This window comes from Urocitellus parryii, chromosome 11 (genome assembly GCF_045843805.1).
Source record: "Urocitellus parryii isolate mUroPar1 chromosome 11, mUroPar1.hap1, whole genome shotgun sequence".
Classification (NCBI taxonomy): domain Eukaryota; kingdom Metazoa; phylum Chordata; class Mammalia; order Rodentia; family Sciuridae; genus Urocitellus; species Urocitellus parryii.
Window position 1 is genome coordinate 37,268,413 of NC_135541.1, and position 24,721 is coordinate 37,293,133.

At 46.4% G+C, this 24,721-nt stretch overlaps 1 protein-coding gene across 4 annotated transcripts; it reads right to left on the bottom strand.

Moving 5' to 3' along the window:
- Positions 1 to 656: 656 nt before the first annotated feature.
- Positions 657 to 24,622, bottom strand: Cyb5rl (cytochrome b5 reductase like). Of its 4 annotated transcripts, none has more exons than XM_077803677.1 (8): positions 24,560 to 24,622; positions 22,567 to 22,818; positions 19,277 to 19,425; positions 16,406 to 16,493; positions 12,641 to 12,745; positions 8,524 to 8,727; positions 4,611 to 4,694; positions 657 to 4,490 (listed from the first exon to the last, which is right to left on the bottom strand). In XM_077803677.1, the coding sequence occupies exons 2-8, from the start codon at positions 22,753 to 22,755 to the stop codon at positions 4,425 to 4,427; spliced, it is 885 nt and encodes a 294-aa protein (XP_077659803.1). In that variant the 5' UTR covers positions 22,756 to 22,818; positions 24,560 to 24,622; the 3' UTR covers positions 657 to 4,424. The 4 variants fall into 4 exon arrangements, with proteins under 4 accessions (XP_077659803.1, XP_026238227.2, XP_026238221.2 ...); XM_026382442.2 differs by having other exon boundaries at positions 4,578 to 4,694; XM_026382436.2 differs by having other exon boundaries at positions 657 to 4,694.
- Positions 24,623 to 24,721: the final 99 nt, after the last annotated feature.

A 24,721-nucleotide genomic window follows, 5' to 3' on the forward strand; every position in this document is an offset into this window, starting at 1 on the left:
AGCCCATAGTTTGTGAAGAGCGTTGCAATTTGGGGTCAAAATCACATTTTGAGATTACACACACACACACATACACACACACTCACTTTAAACTGGGGATTGAACTCTGGTGTAGTTTACCACTGAGCTACATCCCCAGTCCATTTCATTTTTTGAAACAGGATCACTAAGTTGCTGAGCCTGGCCTGGAACTCATGATCCTCTTGCCTCAGTTTCAAGTCACCAGGATTATAGGCTTATGCCCCGCCACCATGCCTGGTTCACATTTGAATTTTTTAATATTTTTTAGTTGTCAATGGATCTTTTATTTATTTATATGCAGTGCTAAGGATCGAACTCAGGGCCTCACACATGCCAGGCAAGCGCTCTACCACTGAGCCATGACTCTAGCCCACATTCGATATTTTTAAAAAGATCTTTAAGGGTCAGGGCAGTGGCTCAGTGGTAGAGCGCTTGCCTGGCATGCTTGAGGCACTGGGTTCTATCCCTAGCACCACAAAAAATAAAAATAAATAAAGGTATTGTGTCCATCTACTACAAAAAAAAATATTAAGAGATCTTTAATTATAGAATTATTTAAAACAAAACAAAATAGAAAATATTAGCAGATATCAGTGAATCCATTTCCCAGATTAACCAGTTCACATTTTGCAATGTTCATTTCAAATGTTTTTAATATAATACAAGTACAGATGCAGCCCGAGACCCCACCCAACTCCTCTGTCCATCACCAGAGCCAGCCTCATGCTTGCAGCTGGTTCCTCAACTCAAAAGGCAGCATTACTTTGGGTTTTAACAATTTCTAAGTACAGGTGTCTCACTGTACCTATCCTTTCACAACATGCAATTCACATCATTATGGTGTTTTTAGGATTTAGTCTATGTTGACAGATGTCTAGTTCATTCATTTTAACTGCTGTCTGATGTTCCACTGGATGAATAAGAACAATTTGTTGGGGCTGTGGTATGGCTCAGTGACAGAGTGTGCTTAGCACATGTGAGGCTCTGGGGTCAATCCCCAGCACCAAATGAAAAAGAGGGACTGTTCATTTTTTCTCTTCTTCATGGACATACAATTTTTAGTTTTTGCTGTTTTGAACAGTGCAGCAATAAAAATTTTTATACACATCTCCAGGTGCATTCATGTGTCATATATAACCTTTACAACAATCAGGAACTTGTGTTGCCTACATGACCTTGGAGAATCACTCAATGACTTGGAAGCTTAGTTTCTTCATCTGTAAATTGGGGTAATAAAATAGCATAAATATTTGTTAAGATTCTGTGCTTCAATGAATATGAAAAGCATTCTGCCACCTGTCACTTGCTCCATGAATATTGCTTATCACTCAAGTATTTGATCTTCAGGATGTACTGCGTGCCCTCTCTGCTGGGGAAGCAGTGGACTGGGCTATGCAGGGCCCTTGCTGTGCTCAGTCTGATGGGTGTGGCAATGGAAGAACTCAAGAGTCTCTGTTCACTGCTCCAGACTGGGGTGGAAGAGGCAGCAAGGATTCCCAAAGAAGAGACACTGAACCAGGAGCTCAGAGGATAAGGAGGTGAAAAAAGAGAATGGGAGACTGGAATCAGGAGGTTGGCCAGGCAAAGGGAGTAGCAAGTGTGAAGGGAGCAATGATACCAGAGAACACGTATGGAGTATAAGAGGTGGGCACAGAGCAGGTGGCAGCACAGGACAGGTCTGGAGAGGTGAGCAAAGCTGAGATGCCATGTCCTGAAGGTAACAAGGAACCATGGAAAGACTTTAAGTAGGACAGTGATAGGCATTAATTTGCACGTTAGGAAAATCAGTCTGATTAGTGTAGAGCAGGGCCCAAAGGGGACAGCCTGGGCCTAGAATAAGTCCAAGACCTATCTGATCATAGAACTATTGTCACTTTGTTGATTTCCTGATACCTTTTGGTCATGTCCAGCTCCTAAGTCTCCTTCTTCCACTGCAATATCACACAGTGGCCACCACCCACAGCACTTCCCCTATGGCTTACATAAGGCACCAGCAGGAGGTGGGAGGGATGGACCAGCTGCCCAGAGTCTCATCCCCAATCCCAAGAGGTCTGTTTTCACACATCTTAACCACTCCTCCTCTTCTGGGGCTCACTAGGCACCCTGCAAGGCACAACACCCAGACACAAGCTCTCAAGTATCTGATGATAGGAGTCCTTTTGATCTTGGCACCAAAGGCATGGCTAGGTCCTCACCAATGTCCCTGACAAGTGATCCTGCCAGCAGCCAGACTACACAGACTCTATGTGGAGGGAGGGGAAGGATGACCACTCTAGGACAAGAGGGGCTGTTAACCATGAGGTGACCTTGTCTAATACCTAAATATTAAATCTCTAAAATGGCACAAAGAAAAATATGAAGGAACTGACCCAGACCTTTACTAAGTGAGGACCCCCACTCCACCCCTAGTTATGAGTGAGTGTACTCTCCATCCACAGGGGCACAGTGGCATGTCCCTGGCCTTCCCTAGGTTAGGTAAAGCCCTAGAACTAGCTTATTTCTAGTCCTACTCCACACTCCCTTTTTTCAGATCTACAAGTTTAACCCCTGCCTTCCTGGCTAGGCTGGAGCTCCTTGACAGAAAGGCAGCACTTGCCCACTGTTGTTTCCTAAGTATCTAGAACAGAGTCAGGCTCATAATTGCCTCTAAAAACCCTTCAAGTAGAGTCCACAGGATGTACTGGCAGAGGGCAGGACAAGGACACTGGCAGGAGGTTACAGGGGCCCTGAAGGAGGGAAAGTGTCTTGCCCCAGGCACAAGTCAAGCAGGAGATCAACAGTCCCTACTTGGGAGCTCTATCAGGGCCTTTTCCTTTCATTGCACTGTGCTAGAGAGAGCCTGGCCCTACAGAAGTGTTCTAGAGGAAAATGCCTGAAAAACTCTGGGTTAAACCAATTGAAACCTGTAGTCTTCTCAAAGCCTTTAATATGCTCACATGCGTATTGCCTTGGAGGTCACATCCAGCAACCCTTCCTCCATCTAGCACAGAATCCCTTCCTGTAGAACAGTGTGAACCTTTTGCATGTCCTTCTGTTGCTTATCATGACTATTTGGTGAACATGACACAGCACATTTGTTGTAACTTTTTTGGGGGGGAACAGGAAAATCCTTTCTGACAAAATTACTCCACACCCCAGTATACAAATAGGATAAAAATAGAACTCTTCTGGCTGAAGTGGGGCCTGGAGATCCCTCTGGCCATCTTTTCACTGCTGTCATCCATGCAAGAGCCCTGTGGAGCCCATTTTGAAAACCACTGGTGGAGAACTATGAGCACAGGGTTGAAATAAGGAAACGTGTGGTGCCAGCTCTCCTGTTAACTCTTTCACCTTGGGCAAGTCATTTGGCCTTACTGGGCCTTGACTTCCCCATTTATATCACTCTGTTGGACTAGATGTTTTCTACCATCCTATACTTTCAGCTGTGATATGAGGACCAGAAATTTATGACTGCAAAAACCTAGCTCTTAATGTCCCATGGCTAAGATTCCACTGCTTAGAATTCCAATTTTGGGGATGGCCCGTAGCCAGCCAGTGCTGATGCAGCACACTGGAACCCAGGCTGAAAAAAGCAGAATTATATTAAGTGCAGTGCACTGCCCAGGGGCACCAGGCTCCCTGGAGAGGGCACGCCCTCTGCAGGATGGAGGGAGTGGGATGGGGAGGGCTGGGGGAACTGGATCAGCAACCACTGTGGGCAGAGCTGAGAGAGGGACCCAGGTCTCCTGCTCTATCTTTAGATCTCCTTAGCAACCGTAACCAGGGCACCCAGCTGAAGGCACAGGCTGAGCCAGCCACCTGCGGGAAGAGGGAAGGTGTCTGCCTCCAGGCCTCCTCTTAAGCTACAGAAAGGGCTCTGGGCTGGCCAGGCTCTAGAGCCAGAGAAAGGAGATTGAGTGCAAAGCTGCTTGCAGTGGGACATGTTTGGAGCCAATACAGAGGTCATCCAGGGCAATGCCTTGCTCCAAGAATGCTGGCAAGTCAGAATCCAAGGCCTTCAGTGCACAAGGTACATAAACTATGGTCCTTGTCCAGAGAGCATTTAGCTTCGGCTGGGGTCATTCTCTAAACACAGAAGGTTTAGAGAGTTTAAACCTAGGGTTCTGAGCTGGCATGAACACCATTGTTGGAGCTCCTAAAGGGCCTTCTAATTGGAAGGACCAGGGCAGCTCCCCACTTCTCCTGCCCAACTGCTACTTATCCTAGACTTGGCTTCCTTGGAGGAGTCCCCCTGACTCTAAGGCTGGATGCTTACCAATCAGGGCTCCCACACGGCAGGATGCCAGGAGGAAATGCTTAACCCTATAGTGTAGAAACAGAAATCCTAAGAGATGAAGACATTTGCCTAAGGTTACATGGCAAGTGAGCAGCAGGGCCATGCCTGGATGCCATGACTTCTGATTCTAGTCTGAGATTCTTCCCGTGTCCCTGCAACAGGTCCTTGGTCGGGCTTTGGAAAGGAGATCCGGCTAGAAGAGAAAGTAGGAGTCCTTAGTCAGGCCTGCACACAGCAAGCACTTGGCCATGTCCTCGGTAAACTTGGGGGAGCCACAGACCAAGGCAAATGGCTTTCTCCGACATCGACTAACCAGCTCTTCAATCAGGTCCTGGTCCAGGTGACCAAAGTGAGTCTTCTCTCGGTAACTCCAGGGAAGCTGCTCTGGGGACTTCTCCTGGGAAGATCAAAAAGAGCGGGAGTGACTACCATGGGTTCCTCAGAGTTCACATTGCCAGCTCTTCTCTACCAAATGAGGAAAGAGACGCAGAGAAGATAGGAAGCAAACTTAGATCCTCATCACCCTTGCAGCAGTCTTGGGAGCTGTTACCCCCCAGAGCAGGGGAGATAGGGGGAGGAGAAGAGGCTTCCCTGGGAAAGTGCAGAACTCTACTCTTACCACTTCTCACTGCCTCTGTAGCTGACACTGGCAGGGAGCGGTTCTCCCCATAGATAAGGGGGTTTCCAGAATCCCTAATGCGATCCATTACTGTCACCTCAGGGCATACTTTTGTTCATTTGTTTTAAGGTTTCAATGAATTCCTTGTTTATTTTAAAGATGTTTGCCAGGTGCCCACTCATGCCAGGTATGATGGTAGGGGACATGGTGGCTGCTCAAACAGATGAGTCTCTAGGTCTTGTCCTGGCTGTGTGTAACACAAGTCCCAGGCAGCAGAGCCGCCATAACAAAAGGGGATCTATCCTTCACATAGAGGCCCAAGAGGCCCAGGCCCCTTCTCTTGCTGCCCTCCATCTCTGGCTCACAGCTGTCCTCCTCCCTTAGGTTCATGAAGTAATCGGTCCACCTCCAGCTGACTTAGAAGAATTTCTTTTTCTATTTTAAGTAAACATTTTATTGAAATATAACTTAAACATGGAGAAGTGTACAAATCATTAGGTGTATACAGTTTGAAGAACTTTAATAAAGAGAAGAAACCACATCATCAGCACACAACTAAGCCTGGGGCAGGACTGACACTCTGGAGACCTATGAAGGCCAGCTGCTAGTTCCTGGGGCCAGAGAGGATGGAGAGAGGGGGTTCGAGTTGGAATCTTAGCTGCTCCGTCATTTCCTGTGTGACTGACCTCTCTGAGCTATGGATGAGGACACAGGCTGTGGAAAACCCTGGTCCAGCAAGCCACAGAGGGTGAAACCTTGTAGAAGCCCTGGATGCTGAGGCTTCTAGCATCAAGTTTGCTCACAGGGCCTTGGAGCCCCACCTCACAGAGCTTGTCTGACCCCAAAAGCCCTCTTGCACTGGAGAGTGAAGGAGTCCTCGCCGATGATGTGAATCTTTCCCTTCACAGTATGAGCCTATACTCCCTCCACGGTCTGAGTCATCCTAAGGGGCCTCAAGGGCAGGGCCTGGTAGGGCCTGCTGGCTTCATTTCTCCTTCCCAATGCTCAGTTCCCTCAGGCCAGTTGGCTTTGCCTGCCGCCACCCTAACTGTAAACCCCAAAGTGCACTGGGTCTGGCTGCTGCTCAGGTCAGGAGGGGCCTGTAAGCAATGATGGTGTGGCAAGTGGAGAAGGAGAGTGGGGCTGTAGCAGCAGAACACCAGCACCACCCAGGGGCTCTGGGCAAACATCCAGGATGAGCTCCCCTCAGCAGGATGCAAAGGGTAAGCAGGTGTTAAGAAAGGGAGGGGGACAGCTCCCCTGGCAGAGGACACAGCTTGAGCAAAGGCCTAGCAGCCAGGAAAGCAGAGCTCACTTGCACCACTGAGCAGACCAGTGACACCAGGACACAACACACAGGGAGGCTGGGCCAGGAGGCAAAACTGTACATTCTGCCAGGGCTACTGAGTTTAGACACTGTCCTAATGGCAGTGGGGAGCCAGGGAAGGGCTGGAGCAAAGTAGTAGTCCATCAAATCTGTCATTTAGGCTGCAGAATAAACAACAAATCGGCAGGGAGTAACTGGAGTGGGAGACCCCGAAGGACACAATTTCCAGGGCCGAGTTAGGGGAGTAGGAGCCCTCGAGGGAGTATGAAGGAGCAGAGCCGTCATCCTCAGCCCTCTTTACCTGCCCCTCCATCAATGGGCAGCCCACTTCCCTGCCCAACCCCAGGCCTCTGCAACATCAAAGCCCTAAGGTCAACTGCTCCACAAAGCCCTCCCAATTCTGCCTGCTGGCCATCAGCATCCTGGCCATCCTCGCCTCTCAGCATCTTGTGCTGTGCTATCTCACAGTGATGAGCACAAAGAGAAAGGCCACTGAGCAGGACCACTTGGCCTGTCCCAGCATCCCAGCTCTCTACCAACTGGCTGGGTTATTTTGTTCTTAATCATTTATGCCTCAATTTCTACATCTTAAAAGGGGCATCATGGCAGTACAAGCCCCATGAGACTCTGTGGAGATTAAATTAGTTCCTACACACAGTGCTTCAAATGATACCAGGCAGAGAAAGTGCTCAAGGAGGGGGAACCCTTATCAGCTGTCCTGTCCTTGTGCCATCTCTCTGTGCACAGGTGAGCGCCTACAGGGCAGGGAGTGGGTCATCTTCACTTTTGTGTCCTGGAATTTTGTAGACATGTGGGCGGGGGACAGAGGACAGGAGAGCTGGTCAGCATCCAAGGTGGCTACCACCCTCCTGCCCCGCTCCCACTATCCTGAGCAGGGGCACCATGGCCTTCCTTCACCCACTCCCTCAGGCTGCACACTAGCCTCTGGCTTTGTGCCCTGCCTGGGTACTTCCTGCTGCTTCTAATGTTCACCAAGCATGACCCTCTTGATGGTCTTACCACTGAGCACTCTGCCCCATGGACAGGCCACAGACCCTGGCTCCTGGGGAGCCCAGAAACTCTGGTTTGGGGAAGGGAAATCCAGTTTCTTAACCCAACCCTCACCTACCTGACCACAGTGCTGAGGATCAGCTAAGTGACAGATGCCTCAAAGAGGAAATTAATGAGAGGAGTGTCCACAGTACAGGGCAATAAGACTGACCATAAGCAAAAAGGAATGCTGGGAGGCCCCAGGAGGGACCCTCAAGCCAGCAGGTGCAAGGAGAATTAAATCTATAGACCAAGGAAGGCAGAAGAACAAAGGCAGCTGAGGACCTGGCTTGAGATAAAGCACAAAGACGGTCCTCCATTCTATGGTGGGGAGGATCCAAGAAGGGTAACTAGAGTGAATGAAGGGGATAGGGAACCGGAGGGAGGCAGTATCAGAAGGCAGTGTGACTTACAGATAAACAATCTGCAGCTTGGGGAGTCTCATGAGCAGATGAACTGAGGTAATGGGGAACCTTCTAAATGGAGGGAACCTGGATCCAGTTTGGACCATCAGTTGCTGACACAGTCCCTACTCTGTGCCTGGCACTACATTAATCCCTGAACAAACAGTGCTGACCCAAACATGTGGTCCTGGTCCCAAGGAACTGAATACATCGAGCCTGCCCTGACTCCACGGCTGGTCCCAGGTCACAGAGCTGGTGATGCCAGAGGGTGGGGGAGGCAGCAAAGGATGGTGGGAGGAGCTAGAGCTTGGGAAGGAGTCAGTCTTGGGCTCAAATCCTGGCTCAATCCTGTCTACAGTGTGACACAACTGTCTTTCGTTGATGAGTTCTGTTTCCATTCTGCATAAGAACATGGTGAGAGCTGGGCACAGGGGTACACACCTATAACTGCAGCAACTCAGGAGGCAGAGGCAGGAGGATTATAAGTTTGAGTTCAGCCTCAGCAATTTAGCAAGACCTTCAGCAACTTAGTGAGACTGTCTCAAAATTTTAAAACTGTAAAGGACTGGGGATGTAGCTCAGTGGTAAAGTAATAAAAAGGACTGGGGATGTAGTTTAGTGGTGAAGTGTTCCTGGTTCAATCCCTAGTGCAAAAAAAAAAAAAAAAAGAGACCATAGTAATACCCGCCTTCTGTGCCAGGAGCCTGTGGGTATACTACCAGTGTCAGGGATTATTAGTGCAACGTGGCACAAAGAGGTTGGTCCTTGGGATGGATGCAAGGTGACTGCAGAGTCTCAGTGAGGGAAGTCACCTCCCTGGGCTTACCTGGCTGAGTATGAAGAAGGTGCGGACATTCCAGAAATGGGCCTGCTCCTGGAGGAAGGTTTTCAGATAGATGCTCTCAAAGGTCTTGAAGCAGCAGACCAGGGTGACGAAGGTCTCATCATCTGCATTGTCAGTGATGCTCTGCAGGATGGGCACCATGGGAGCCAGACCTGTGCCTGCAGCCAGCATGAGGAGCTCACCATACTGGGGAGTAGAATGGGCATGACAGGTGGATTGAGGGTCTCATCCCACCTGTCCTGCTTATGGGCCTTTTCTTGGTTTTGCTTGAACCAGAAACAGTGCTCTTTCTGGGTTTCCACCCATCTATGCCCCCTCTCTTCTCCTTCAGGAAGTCATTCTGACTTATGAAAGACATATGAGGTATGCATAACAGAGATTAAGGAGTCTTGAGGGTGAAAGAGAACACAGCAGTGTAGTCCAACCTGAACATGGGCTTGTTTGACTTCTAAAGCATTGCCACAAGGATTCTGCTCACAGCTTCTGCTGCCATAGAACTCACCGCCTTCCAAATCAGCTTGCTCCATCATAGGCCAACTGCCCCTGCTAGGGAGATCTCTCCACCTCACGCTGAGCTGAAACCTGCTCCCACCAAAGCCTTGCCCACTCCCAACTCCATCACAGCACTATTCTCTGGGCTACTTCCTTTGCCCCTAGGTAGCCTTGAAGATATCTCTGGGCCCCATCTTGGACCCCAGAGCCTGCCCTTCTCTAGACTAAACATGATAATATATGCAAGTGTCTAACATAGCATTGGTCCAAAAGAGTCATGCAATCAAGGTGAGTTCCTGCTCAAGAGGCCTAGTTCCCTCAATTCCTCTCAATGAACTCATTTCCTGGCTCTAGATCTCTTAAAGAGGGGCAAGCCTTCTTAAGATGAGTGCATCAAAAGCTAGTGCCTGACCCCCATGCAGAGAAGTATTCACTTCCCTCATTCTAGAGATTAGGCCTCTGTGTGGAAATACCAAACCATATGATCTGGGCATTTTTTTTTTTAAATCAATCTGGGCCTCAGTTTCTTAATTGGTAAAAAAATTTTAAAAAATAAGCCAGGGTGGTGGTGCATATCAATAATCACAGATACTCTGGAAACTCATGTAGGAGAATCATAAGTTTGAGGCCAGCCTCAACAACTTACTGAGACCCTGTGTCAAAATAAAAAATTAAAAGGGCTGGGGATGCAACTCAGTGGTAGAGCATACCTGGGCTCAATTCCCAATAACTAACACACACACACACACACACACACACACACACACACACAAATTGCACTTCCTCATAATGACACCTATCTCAAAAAGTGTTTTGAGGCTCATAAGAGATGACATAAAGTGCCTGGTGAGGAGCTGAGGTTTAATCCAATTAGACTGCTTCCCTTTGCTAGGCTCAGGATACCCTCCTACCTGCTATTGTGGGGCCATGTCCTGCTGTCCTTGTTCATGCAACCTCCCATCTCCATGTCTTCAGCCTGCCTCAACCCTCCCTGCACTTCTCCATGTTCAGGCTGTCTTCTGGGAAGTCTCTCCCAGCCAGGGCCAGGGAAGGGGGTCTTCCTTTGTGTTTTCATAGCTTGCTGTGCCTCCCTTGATATAACAGAGGCATACTGTTATCATCTGTTTGTGTGCTTGTCTCCTCCATCAGACTAAGTGGGAGGACAGAGGCCTTGTCTGATTTACCTCTGGTCCCTGGAGTCCAGCATGGGCAGGAGCCTGGGTAAACAATTCTGTCTACTGCATGAGCACACTCATGCTTGGGTGTCAGCCTCAGGGCTGATATAATATCTGTCTATAATGAGACAAGTGCAGAGAAGCAAAGCAGGCTAGCAAGAGGGGAGCAGCACCCAGGCATTCTCGTGGGAGAAAAAGCAGCCCTGATCAAGGCTTCCGGTGGCCAACAGGAATGTTTGAGACAATATCGCCTTTCCCTCACTACTGGGCCCTATATCCTCACAGATGAGAAATGCAGGGGCTAGCACTGGAGGTGTAGCTCAGTGACAGAGTGCTACTATGCACCAGGTCCTGGGTTCAATCACCAGTGCTGGGAAAAAAAAAAAAAAGATTAATAAATGCAGGGGGGTTGGGGATGTGGCTCAAGCGGTAGCGCGCTCGCCTGCCATGTGTGCGGCCCGGGTTCAATCCTCAGCACCACATACAAACAAAGATGTTGTGTCCGCCAAGAACTAAAAAATAAATATTAAAAAAAAAATTAAAAATAAATGCAGGGGCTTTTGAGTGTTTGATGGATATAAAGGATAGCAACAGGGCATCAGAAGGTTCCCTCCTGGAAAAAGTGGTCAAGACAAACTTTTTTATCTGGTGTCTACCCTAGGCAAGGGAGAAATAGGAACAATTTCCTTGCCCTGCTCTCAGGGACTGGGGGGCCGGGACACACTGAGCTAAAACACAGGGTTGAGTGCAGTTAGTACTGGGGAGTCCTATGGAATCCTGTAAAAGAGCATTAACGTGTACACATGCATGTGTAAACTGGAGACAGAAGTACCTGAAAACTGTTGTGGGAACTGAGTTAACATATATCAAGTGCTAAGGTCAGAGTATGTACACTGAAGGTGCTAAATATGTGTCTGATGGTATTATTTATTTAATTTCCTTTTTTTATGGTGCTGGGGATGGAATCCAGGGCCTCGTGGATGCTAGGGAAGTGCTCTCCCACTGAGCTACACCCTGTTCCTGATAGCATTATAATACATACATATGTGCAAGTGCTCAGTATGCATACCTGTGTATGTACATATGCCAACATACCCACTCATGAAAGAGGATTTGGAAGAATACACATCAAGGTAGCAACCTGGTATCTAAAGAAATGGCCTGCAGGTGTTTGTTGTTTTCTTGTTTTTGCCACTATATAGCTAAAGCTCTTTTTTCTGGATAATGAATATGTATTGCATTTATACTAAAGAAAAAAAAAACAATAAATGCTATTTTAAAATTAAACAAAAAGAAAGATGAGGTAAGCATGATTCATTCTTTTCCATTTGTTTTTGTTTTGCTTTGTTTTCCTAATTATAAAGGTAATAGGTGTTCATCGCAGAAAATTTAGAATGTATAATTTTGGAACATATAACAAATGAAGAAAATAAAAATCACCCATAATTCTACCATTCAGAGTTTAGCATATTACATTGTATTTTCCTTTCATATTTTTTCTGTGCCTTTTCAGTTAGTTTCTCAACCTGGTATATATTCAGTTTTTTACCTAATGTTTATTACTTGATCTTGTAGCATAAGCATGCATCATTTATTTATTTATTTATTATTATTTTGTGGTGCTGGGGATTGAACCCAGGGCCTTGTGCATGCAAGGCAAGCACTCTACCAATTGAGCTATATCCCCAGCCCAGCATGTATCATTTATAAACAAATTATGTTTTAAAACCCAAGATAATACTCTATCAAGTGCCTGCATATTTGTATACTGAAACCCAGAATATTTAACTGTACCTCTAATGTTGGATATTCAATTATCTCCAATTTTTTGTTATTACACACATACAAAAAACATGAATATGTGCAAAGTAGTCAGCATTTTGGATTCTTTCCACACAAAAGACTTCTAGACATGAAATTACTGGGTCAAAGGATTTAAAGATTCTTAAGACTCTTGTTATACACTGCTAAACTGCTCTTCAAATATGCACCAACTGAAGAGGAATTGCTAAGTATTCCTGGGAAAATCAAGGAAGTAACATGCCATGAAGACGAGGGCAATAGCCTTCTGAGCTGGGAAGCAGTGGGCTCCTAAGCAGGGAGCCATGGCTATATTTGGCCCTATGAGTGGAATGCACAGAACAGCACCTGAGGTTTATGTGGCACGGGCTCCTAAACACCAAGTAAATGAGTCTGGTTTTCTGAGCAATGGACAGCCACAGATAGTCTTGGAGCACAGCAGGTAGTTTTGTTTATTAGTGTCTATTCCACTATTCTATCTCCTCCCTTTCTCAACTCCAAGGATACTCTCAGGATTGAGTTTAAGCTTATGAACAAAGGCACAGTGAGGTTCTATGGCCTAAAATATGAGAATCACAGCCCTGGAGGTAAGCCAGGGGCATCTCCTAAACACTTAGGGTGCTGGCACTGACCTGATTTGGTTTATAGAAGAAGTTTCCAAAAGGTCCTCGCCAAAAAGCTGTGTCTCCCACTCTCCAGGACTTGATACACCGGGACATCAGCCCTGTCTGATAGCACTGAAAGCAAACACAGAGAGAACTCAGTGGGAAAGGCATATGCTGCCAACACAAACCACATTTGTCATTAGTATGGAGCTCTTCCTGCATGCTGAGGGCTTTACATATGTTGTCGCATCTAATCCACCTCTGCACCTACAGGTTGGTACTGTTATCCCTGATGTTCAAATGAGGCCCATAAGTTCCCACACAGGGAGATGGCAAGGCTGGGATACAAATCCACAGGACTGTAGCCTTCACCAAAGATCTCAACTCAAATGCCCACAGGGACCCAAAACCAAGTGACTAATGGCAATTAACAATTTCAGTGAAAGGGAGCAGTAGGGAGTGGTGGGGACTGTGATATATTGGTGAGATAGTGTTCCTTCTAGGGAGGACCACTTTGCAGGTACCAAGCTATAGTTTGTGAAACTGATGATGCCAAATTTCTGATTATCTAAAACAGGCAGAAAATCTGTATTTTTATTTATAGTTTCCCATTTTAAAATGACAGTAATTAATACAAATTTAAAACACTATATAGGCCAAAATCAAATATATTTGTGGGCTGGATCCAGTTTGCAGGCCATACATCTGCAATGTCTGAATTATCCTACACCATGTGCTGAATATATGAGAAAATGAAGGTTGTGGAAGGCATTCCTCCATGGGAAGTGGGCAGTCTATGTTGCCTGGGTGCCACCCACTCTGTGCCAGGCACCATGCTGGGATTGCAGGGGAGACAACTGGACCTTAAGCTCCATGAAGGCAACCAGTGTCTGAACCATAAAGGACTTAATATCTCAATGAATTAATTAATCAGTCAATCCAAATTCAGGCCCTCCCCTTAAGAGTAAACAATCTGGAGCTGGGGGTGTAGCTCAGTGGTAAAGCACTTGCCCAGCACACAGGAGGCCCTGGGTTCAATGACTAGCAATACACACACACATACACACACACACACACACACACACACACACACACACAATCTAGAAGGGATGTACAGCTCAGATACACACCAAATAGAGACTACCTAATTCCCATGAGAAGGATAAAATGCTAGGAGAGTACAGCCAGGCTTAAAGAAAAGACTAGGCTTTGGTCTCCAAACATGTTTTCCATCACCCAGAACCACCTTGGATACCACCTTTGCTTCTGCAGCTATCATCTGCATAAGCAAAGGGAAAGTCTTGCCAGGTGAGGTGTCACGCTGGCTGGTAATCCCAGCAACTGGCTGGGAGGCTAAGGCAGAAAGACTGTGAGCTCAAAGCCAGCCTCAGCAACTTACTGAGGTTCTAAACAAGGGACCTACATGTCTGAATTACCCTACACCATGTGCTGGATATGTGAGAAAATGAAGGTTGTGGAAGGGATTCCTCCATGGGAGGTGGGCAGTCTATGTTGCCTGGGTGACACCCACTCTGTGCCAGGCACCATGCTGGGACTGCACGGGAGACAACTGTCTCTAAATAAAATATAAAAAAGGGCTAGGGATGTGGATCAGTGATTATGCACCCTTGGTTCAACCCCTAATACCTGCCCCCCCCCCAAAAAAAAGGCAGGGGGTTCACCTGGAAGAGGTCTGAGAAGAAGAGTCCTTTTTTTTTTTTTTTTTTTTTGCAATGCTGGGGATGATCCTAGGGTGTTCCATGTGAGGGAAGGGCTCTACCTCTGAGCTCTACCACCAAGGAGGGCAAGGTTTTGCTCCTGCCTTTCTGGAGACTGGGTCTTAGAGCATACTTTGTTTTCTGACCCTAGTCTGGCGGGGAGACACAACCCCAACTGTGGCCTCAGAGGCCCTATGCCACAGACAGTTCCAGGAAGAAGTGCAAGATTCTTTTGAGTCTCTACATGGCCTGGTTTGGAGGAGATGCTCAAGATGCACTGCAAAACAAAATGGACACTGAGCTTTTATCCTTCTACTTGGGGTCATATTGCCTGAGGATCTTTGAGCTTCAGTTTCTTCATCTGTACAATGGGGCTAATATAATCTACTTGTCGTTATAAGGTTGAATTGAGAACAAAGAGCCAGAAGCAGTGTCCCGTACCCTGCAGGTGTCTCAGAAGTGCAGCCTCCCTCCTTTCTACAAGGGGAGGCAAACTGGAAAACCCCGCTGCCTTCCCAATTTGCAAAGACATTTCTGGCTTTTCCTAGCCAGCGGCTTAGGGATAATGAGGTGCCTCTCTAAAGAGAGGCTTTCCAGCAAACGAAGGAGAAAATCAGCCTTACAGCTGGGAGGGATCCAGCTGCTCTGGAGAACTGTCTCCAGGCTTATCCTCTCAGCAGAAACACACCCAGACAAGCAGCGCAGGGAAGCAGGCCATTTGGAGAGGATTTGCAGAATCTCCCAGACAAACATCAGTGTGCAGAAGGGATCCCATCCAGGATTATGTGTGAGGGAATAAACATTTGAGTTCTGAAGCAGGCAGGGCAGGCAGGGAAGTGGGAGGGAAGACAACACCGGCATCTTGGATTCAGGGGCAGGGCTCATCCCCCACAGCACTGATTAGTTATGGACCTTGCGTTCCCCTGGGCTTCAGCTTGCTCATCAATGAAATAGGAATAATAATGCATGTTTTAAAGGGAGATTAGGATGGGAAAGCTATCCTTCTACATTGGTGTTCCCCAGGATTCCATCTGGGAATGATGGGCTAGAGCTCTACTGTGAAATGCTATTTCTAAGTAAAAAATGTCAGAGTATCAGCCATTTCGTGTAGTTCAATCTAATTATTTTTTCTGCATACTGGACCTCCATGACTCCTTGTACATTTGTTGCCCACTCCTTGGGTCTCCAGGGCACTTTGCATCTGACACACTTGCTCATCTCATCTCTGCCAACTCCTCCACTTGCCCTGACTACGCTATGAGCACCCTCTCCTCCTGTCACTCGGACAGGGTACAGTTCCTAGAAGACCTACTCTGTGTCACCACCTCCCTACATTTGGTTATCCATCCATCAGCCTACAATGCCATTCCCCACAACCACCAATTCATACTACTTCAAGTGTATCAAAGGCCCTGCCTCTGCTCACCTCCTACGCAGAGGTGATGTCAGGTTAGTTCAGTTCACACCTTTTTCCTGATTCTCTCAACTCATATCCTCCTCCCTTGGCACTCATTCTTCTGTTCCAGGATGAATGACTTACTTCCCTAAATCCTGCCTGCAGAGACTCCTTCACACATTTCCCCTCACTCCCTGCTCCTTAAACACAGTTTTTGCCAGGAAGCCTGGCCTGCCTTCCCTGCACCCCCAGCTGCCCTGAGTTGGGCTGGGCCTCCTCTATAACAGCATCTGTCACTCATGTCTCAGGGTTGGTTCCTTGAGGGTGGTCACCATGTCTGACATACTTTGAACCCCAATGCCCAACATACAGTGAGTGTGGAGATTTGGTTCTCCTCTACTTCCCAGTTCTGTGCTCATTCTTCACTGATAGGAAAAAGTGAAAAAGAATAGTTCCTCCTAAAATCTATAGAGAATATGCCCTCAGTCAGTTGTCCAGCAGACCCCTTCCCCAGGAAAAGGAGAGGGGAGAAGGCTCCCTTTACCTGGCCTGCTGTTCCTGTAAGTCAGCCTCTTCCCACATGAACACTGGATGGAAACTGTTCGATCCCAACCAAGCTGGCAAGGGAGGTACCAATTCATGACATCTTAGGAGCATCCTCCAGAAGAGTCAACTCACCTTGATTAAAACTTCAAAGTATCCTTTTGCATTGGCAGGGCTGATGGGCGTGTAGGCTCTCTGAATTTCCAAGTCATCTACTATCCCTCTAGGAAGGAGAAATACACAGTCACGTGTTTAGCCAGTCATTCAACAAACCCTTATCAAGAACTTTCTCTTGGGCTGGGGATGTGACTCAAGCGGTAGCGCGCTCGCCTGGCATGCGTGTGGCCCGGGTTCGATCCTCAGCACCACATACAAACAAAGATGTTGTGTCCGCCGAAAAACTGAAAAATAAATATTAAAAAAAACTCATCTCTCTCTCTCTCTCTTTAAAAAAAAGAAAGAAAGAAAGAAAGAACCTTCTCTGCCAGACTGATGAATCTGAAGATGGAATCCAGATATCCCAGAGGTTTCACTGAGAAGCAAGGTACAGCAAAACAAAGAGCACTGAACTCATCCTCTGCCATATGGTGGTTGTGACAGGCAAAGTAATTTAACATTCCAGCTGCCCCTTCTGCAAAATGGAGACAGCCATCTATGTCCTGACTATGGGGCCACTGGAATTACAGGTGGAAGAGTGCTTCAAAAAGCACTGATGATGGGGCTGAGATTGTGGCTCAGTGGTAGAGCACTCACCTAGGGTTTCATCCTCAGCACCACATAAAAATAAAGGCATAAAAAATGTGGTATGTCCATTCAATGGACTATTATTTGAAAAAAAAAAAAAGCACTGATGGGGCTAGTTTTATAGCTCAGTTGGTAGAGTGCTTGCTTTGCATGCACAAGGCCCTGGGTTTGATACACATACACACACAAAAACAAACAAACAAAAAAACACTGATGATGTAAGCAATTTTGGGGACACTGCTGTGGTTTTTCCTGACCTCGTCTCAACTATGTAGTGATAATAAAGATTTAAAAAATTGTTTAGATTTATGAAACACTATCATGCACCCAGAGTATCAAAACTGGAAGGATTATCAAAGGAACACTAGTCCAAAGCCCTATCCCCTGCATGAGTCCTCTCTACAATGTTATCATGGGGTCAGGATAGCAATCATGAGTAACAATAATAGCCAGGTTGTATTAAATGCCTACTATGCACCAAGCATATTATACATGCTATTTCATTTCATTCAAATGATATCCACATGCAGAATCCTATGCTTAGAGAAGTCAATTGCACAGCTAGAATTCAACTGCAACTCAACTCCAAAGCCAGGTTCCCCACCACTATTCCTCACAGCTTTTAAAGAGCACCCAAGCACTCTTCTCCAGGGCAAAATGTTCTTCTCTGAGATATGCAAGGTTAAAAAGACCCTGTCTCGATGCTTCAAAAGCAGGGCACTAAACAGAAATATTTAATAAATATTTATGAAACAAATGAGGAAACAAGAACAGACATATGAGATGACGTAGATGCAAAGAACCAGGATGTCTGCTACAACAGAGGTAAAACTGACAGAGGGAGCAATCGCTCTCATCTGTAGAACCCCAAAAACCTCCTAGAGGACTAAGGGATAAGCAGGCCACTGACAGATCACAGTAGGGACAGGAAAAGAAGTAACTGCAGGCATATGGGGCCGCCCAGGCAAAAGCTTAGAGGCAGGACAATGTCGACATTGTCAGGAACTGGCGTGGGATGGCAAGGCTCAGACAAGGAACACATGTGGAGTGGGGGACAGGGAAGAATTTGGTGGGAAAGGAGGCTGGAGGCCTTGGCTTAGGATGTTATCATGGAAGTGTGCATCAGAGAGTGAACAGGTAGTGACATGGTCAGTTGAATACATCAGGAATGTCACTGGGATAGTGAGGAGGATGGAGGAGAGAAGTCAGTCTAGAGGTAGGGGTTCTGGGCATCCCTGGCTTACGGATTAAGGGTTGCATGAGGCTGTGACCTGCCTGGGGCTCTCCTGCCTCCTGGAACAGTGAGTTTCAAAGACTGCCAGCCAGGCCAAGTCCGAAGCACCTAGACACATACCTGGAGTCTGATCAGCAATAAGCTCTCTCCTGGTCCCCACCTTATCCTCTGATTGCACCTTATGTCTCCTTTGCCAGCTCCTCTTTCTCTTGCCAGTCCCATAAATTCCAGAATTTTCAGGGTTCAAATCTATCCTCTTTCCTCTTTTCATACAAACACATATGCTCCTAAATGCCATCCAGATATGGGCTGATGACTCCCAAATCCAGATCTCTCTGATGAACCCCAAACTCATAGAACTGATTGCCTGGCCGACACCAATCCCTGGCTATCCCAAAGGATCTTGTCCCTGGAAAGGTGGGGGCAGGAATCCAAGTGGGTGTAGAGCACCAAAGCAGGTCAGGACAAACCTCAGAGAAGTGGCTAAGAGTATAACTCAGGAGCCATGCTGTTTTGATTTGAATCTTGGCTCCATTAACTTCTCAGCTATGTGATATTAGGCAGTTTATTTTCAGTGACAGTGTCATTTCTGTCAACTGGTGCTAACCATAATAGGTTAAAATCATAGGCCCTAGAGCCAGATTGCTTGTCTTCAAATCCTGGCTCCAACATTTCCTAACTGTGTGACCTGGACCAAGTTCCTAAATCTCTCTGAATTCAGGTTCCTGTGGGGGATTATAGTGGCAACTACTCACACAGGGCTTTGTGAGAGTTATGTGAATTCACACATACGAATGCACACACTGTGCCTTGGATAATAAGCGCTGCTAAAGTGCTTGTATTATTATTTTTCATGATAATGCATTATCTAGTTCAAGTTCCATCTGAAGAACCATCTGAGTCATATATTGCTATTTTGAAGAAGACAAATGAAGGCTTAAGGGCGGTCAGGCAAGTTGCCTAAGGCCACTAGTTAGGACAAGGTAGGCAGGCAGCAAGGCTTTGGTCCTCCCGTGACCTGAATGTACCGTAGGATGAGGTGCTGCCCAGGGTGCAGGCTGAGTTGGCTGTTTCCAGGTAGAGCAAATCGAACATGGTAGGTGTCCTTAGTGAGTTTGTCCAGGGCACTGATGCGGAAGGCCAGGAAGGTCTCTGGGCTCAGCTTGGAGGGGCAGCTCTGCAACAGGAAAAGACCTGACAGCTAGATGCTGGGCCCAAGGGACACAAAAGCATCCTTCCCATGTTCTCCAAGGAGAGCTGTGTTGGTAAGTTTTCTGTGTAACACAGAGTAGTGCCACCTTATTTCCCTCTTATCCAAAAATATGAGAGCACTTTACATTCAGCTCATCTTACTCTTAAACCTTCCATGGTTTCCGTCAGTCCCAGGATCAAATGAAAGTTCCTTAGCTTATACTTAAGGGTCCGGTGAATAACCCTCAAGCCTCAGTTTATCTCCCATGCATCAGATGCCAGACTTTTCTCCCTCTTCCAAAGAACACCTGCTGTCTCCAACCTCTGAGTCTTTAGCTGCCCCAGTTGTGCCCTCTCTCCAAGACACCTCCAATACATGAGACCTGCTCAGACTTCAAACCTGTCAAGTTCTAGATGTGCAAAGTTGAGAAGTTAAAGGGACTTTAAAGATGATTTAATCCAATATCCTTATATTATGTATGGGTAAAATGAGACCTGAGAGGTAGTGGCTTACTTGCCCAAAGTCACACTATAAACAAGGACTCAAATTCATGTCTTCTAGGACTCAGCCTACTGCCATTACCATTCCAACCCCACTATCAACTCCTCCAGGAAGATTTCTTTGAATGCCATGACTCAGAATTTTCTCTTCTGGAAAATACCCACACCTTACTCAGCTGACCTGGGACTCCCTCTTGTCTAAATCAGAGTGCAGCACCAACTCCATTCATGGGAATGCTGACAGCATCACAGAACTGATGCTCTCAGGCTTGGTATCCAAGACTTTTCCTCCACTGTGCCCTCTCCCACCCTACTAGATCCCCCATGAGGCCACAGCTGCCTGGGGCTCTGGAAAGAGCACTAGACTGAGTCAGGAGCACTAGTGTTAGCTCCAGTTCTGCTGCTGCTCATCTGTGGGGTCTCAGGGAAATCACTTGATCCTCTGGGTCTCAGTCTCCCAGTGTGTAAAAAGGGACCAATTCATCCCTGATAAACATATGGTTATCAGATGAGATAACAATATAAAAGCTTTTTTGTTGTTCTACTGAGGATTGAACCGAGTAGCACCCTACCACTGAGTAAAGTCAGCCCTTATGATTTTTTTTAATTTTTAAATTTTGAAACAAGATCTCACTAAGTTGCCTAGACTGGTCTTGAACCTGCAATCTTCCTGTCTCAGCCTCTGAACTAGAAAGGATTACAGGCATGTACTACCATGTCCATCACAATACAAAAATATCTTACACAATGTTAATTGTAAAGGAAATGAGAAATCTCTATTATTATGACTATTAAAAATTTAAAAATAAACCTTACGCCAGGCTTGGTGGCACGTTTATAACCCCAGCAGCTTGGGAGGCTAAGGCAAGAGGATTGCAAGTGAAAAGCCAGACTCAGCAACTTATCGAGGCCCTGGGCAACTTAGCAAGACTCTGCCTTTAAATAAAAAATTAAAAAGGACTGGAGATGAGGCTCCATGGTTAAGCACCTCTGAATTCAGTTTTTGATACCAAAAAAAAAATTTTTTTAAATAAATAAAATTTATTATTAGGTTGAAATATGCTGTTTTACAAGATTGGCAAAATTAACTTTCTTTCATTTAACTTTCCATTTGTTATGATAGGTGATGACAGCATTATTTACTGAGCATCTACCATGTGCCAGGTACTTTATTTATTTATCCCATGAAATCCTCATAATAACCTCTGAAGTATTAATATTCCCATATTCAGATAAAACTGGGTTTAGCAAACTAAAGTGACACACAATTAACTGGCCTAACCAGGCCTCAGCTCTTACTTTGTACATCCTTATGGTCCTTGGTCCCTCTTCTACAAGCTGAGTTTACTGAGGGCTGGTGACCTGGCATCTTTACTTTATCAACAACTTCCTTATGCCTAACACACAGGACATGGTACTCAGTAGACCTAGGATAAACTCACTCATTTGCTTAACAAATGTTTATTGAGTATAATGCCAGGAATTGCTGGCAGAAGACAGAACAGTGAGCAAAACACAGCTCCACTCCTATGGAACTTACATTTTAGCAAAGAGACACGGACAATATGCTCATAAGCAAGTACATCTAGAAGGTGGCTGGTGGTACTGAGAATTAAGAAATGAAATTTGAGCAAACATCAGAAAAAAGTGAAAGGGGGACTAGGATGGTAGCTCAGGGCTAGAGCCTTTGCCTAGCATGATTGAGGCCCTGGGTTTGATTCCCAGCACCACAAAGAAAAAAAGAAAAACAACCCAAAAAGGAGTACAGAAATGATCCACGTGGAGACGAAGGGCAGAGAGAAGGAAGAAGCACAGCTGTCATGAACATTCCCCAGTCACTGGCAGAGACAGAGAGCTCGGGTCCCCACCACCACCTTCCAGGGGCAGAACTACAAGGAAACATTTAACAGGGATGGATATTAAGTCATGTTTTGGAGTTGAAAAAAAACCTGCATTTGTTTAGGATGTATGATATATAGCTTAGGAACAACATGCATAAAAATTACTGAAATTTGGTTCGGTTTGGAACAACAATGGGGAATAGTTGTCTGAAAAGTGATGGTGAGGCCCGATTACATTAAGACGCAGAAATGGAAGATATCTCTCCTCCACAATGGACAACGGGTATACACACACACACACACACACACACACACATTCATAAGTGTTACAAAAAGAAAAATTTTACTATTTAAAAAAGCAAGGATGAAATAAGAAGAAATAACAACATTCCCTATTTACTTCATATATATTATAAACTATTTTGCTCTGTAAGGGCAAGGACTGTATCTGTTTAGTTCCCTCTTAAATCTTTCATGGCTCATAGGTCCTGATGTGTAACAAGCACTCAATAAATATTTGTTACATGAAATAAATATTAGAGTCTGTGCTAAACATCACAAATGTTTATCCCCATTATACATACGGTGAAACTAAGGCTCAGAGGATGAAAACCCCACAGCTGCTAATAAGTTTGTTCCAGGCCTGGACTTTGACCCTGGCTCTGTCTGTTCTCTGTATGTGCACTCCTTTTTGCTGTCCAGTCACATCTTCCCAGAGCTGGTTTGCAGGGGTGAGGTCAAGTAAACTCCACCACCCTGGCCCAGTAGTCTGAACAGCCTCTCACCTGTAACTGCTTCCCACTCAAAAGGCTCCTGTCGTTGCTGGCTCGGGCTGCCTCCCACCTTGCCAGATCTTGGTGGTAGAGGTCAAACACACAGGGTGAGCAGCCACTGCCACAGCACTGGGAAGGCAAGGGCTCCACAGGCCGCAGCTGTAGCCAGGCTTCCTCAGTGTCCTCTTCTTTCTCACCCATTCTCAGTGGGGCTTGGGCAGCCTGGGAGGGACAACAAGGTGCTCTTCCCCCTCCCTTGCTGGCCTGGGAGAAGGAAAACATGGGGGTTATACTCTGGTCTCCTCTATTCCTCACATTCTCACCATTCTGCAGGTGCCAGGCTCTGTGCAAACCCTGAGGATGGGACACAGAATCTGCTATCTGATGTGATAACACTCACTACCATTGGTTTTAAGGCACTTTTAATTTTATTTTTGCAATACTGGGGATTGAACCCAGGGCCTAGTGAATGCTAGCAGGTGCTCTACCTACCCACTGGGCTACAGCTACAGCCCTACCATTGCTTTTAGAAGGGCAGTCCCTCTGTGTAAAATAATTTTTTTTAAATATTTCAGCCTCAGAAAACGTGTTCTACTGTGCATGAGCTCTACTTCAGGAAAGCTTTATGGGCTGGAACCCTCACAAGTACAAGAATAATGTCATTCCTTCTACATTCTCCCACCAAGCACAGCTGGCATATGGAAGGATCCCAGTAACTTGTGAGAGGTTATTCACTTTACACATACAGATTGGAGGCTAGGTTCAGTGCTAGGTGCTGGGATGCAACATAGATGAGCAGAACATGGTCCTTATCTTTCTAAGACCTAGTATGGTGTTACGTGAGTCCAATCCATTTTTACTGCATGCCATATACCAGGTATCTATTATGAATAAATGAGGTGTGGTTTTTTCTTTCTGCTAATTTCTTATTCCCTACACTTTTGGGAGCTTAAATGAGATAAGTAAGAGTTCTGTTGACTATAAACTGCTAATTCAGTGTATGGGCTTATCATATTATCAGTTTCTGCCTTAAATCTACCCTCTTCATGTTTAACAGTTGTATTCTCTGCTTTGTGGAAACTGGTAGAAAAGTTGGCAGTGTTCATCGTGAACTCCAAAAACAGGTTCACGCCATTCCTTTCTGCCTCTACCTTTTTCCATCTAAAAGGCACCATCTTTAAGTCAGGCCTTGGCAGATGCTGTTGTCTCTTCTTGGATGCCTTTCCCCACCCTCAGGCCTTGGCTAAAAGGTCGTTGCCCCTTGGAGGTCCTCCCTGAGCCTCTCCCCTTGTTACTTTCCATTATGAACCCTATTTGTGTCTTGTATGTCATTAAACATGCATTTACTATGTGCCAAGCACTACTCTAGATGCAGACATTCATTAAACAAAACTAAAATGGAAACACGAAGAAAATAGGAAGAAAAATAACTAGGGAGAAGGAATAGGACGTAAGTGTCGCTATACGTTATCTGCCTACCATGTGTCTCCTACTAAACTGTAAACTCTCAGACTCTCGCGTTTTAGTCACCAATGCCACGGCGCCTGGCGCAGCAGGCATTTGTAAATAACGTAAATGGGGAGGAAAGAGCAAAGGAACATTTCCACCGCTCTGGCCCTGCCTCTAAGAGGCCAAAGAAAAAGCCCCAGAACGGAGGAAAGTAACTCGCTTTCGGCGGCGCCGGGGAAGAGCTTCAGTTCGAGCCTTGGTTTGGAGCGGGTGTGGTGGACAGGGCCACTCTCAGGCACGGGGGGGGGGGGGGGGGGCGATTAAAGGTCCCGCAGCTGTGAGAAGTGGCGGAAAGGAAAGGAAACTTTTCCAGGCACCCACTACGTGCCGGGCGCTAGCTCAGGCATTTCTATCCCCATTTTGACAGGGAGGGGTATAGGAGCTATGGCCAAGCTCCAGCTGCTCGTAATTAGTCAAGGAGGTTCTAATTCGGTTCTGAGGTCCTGGCGCTCTTCTCCTCCTGCCCCAGTCCCTTTACTACATCACCAGCACTCACCTACATTCCCGCAAGTCCCCTCACGTGAGGATCTACCAGATTCCCACCCCCGCCCAAAGGCGGGGAGCTCTTTTCAGGACCCACCTATGAGATAGTGAAAACGGCCTGTGGGGCGGGCAAGACACGGATATTCCTGACTGTGATTGGTTGAAGTGGCTGCCG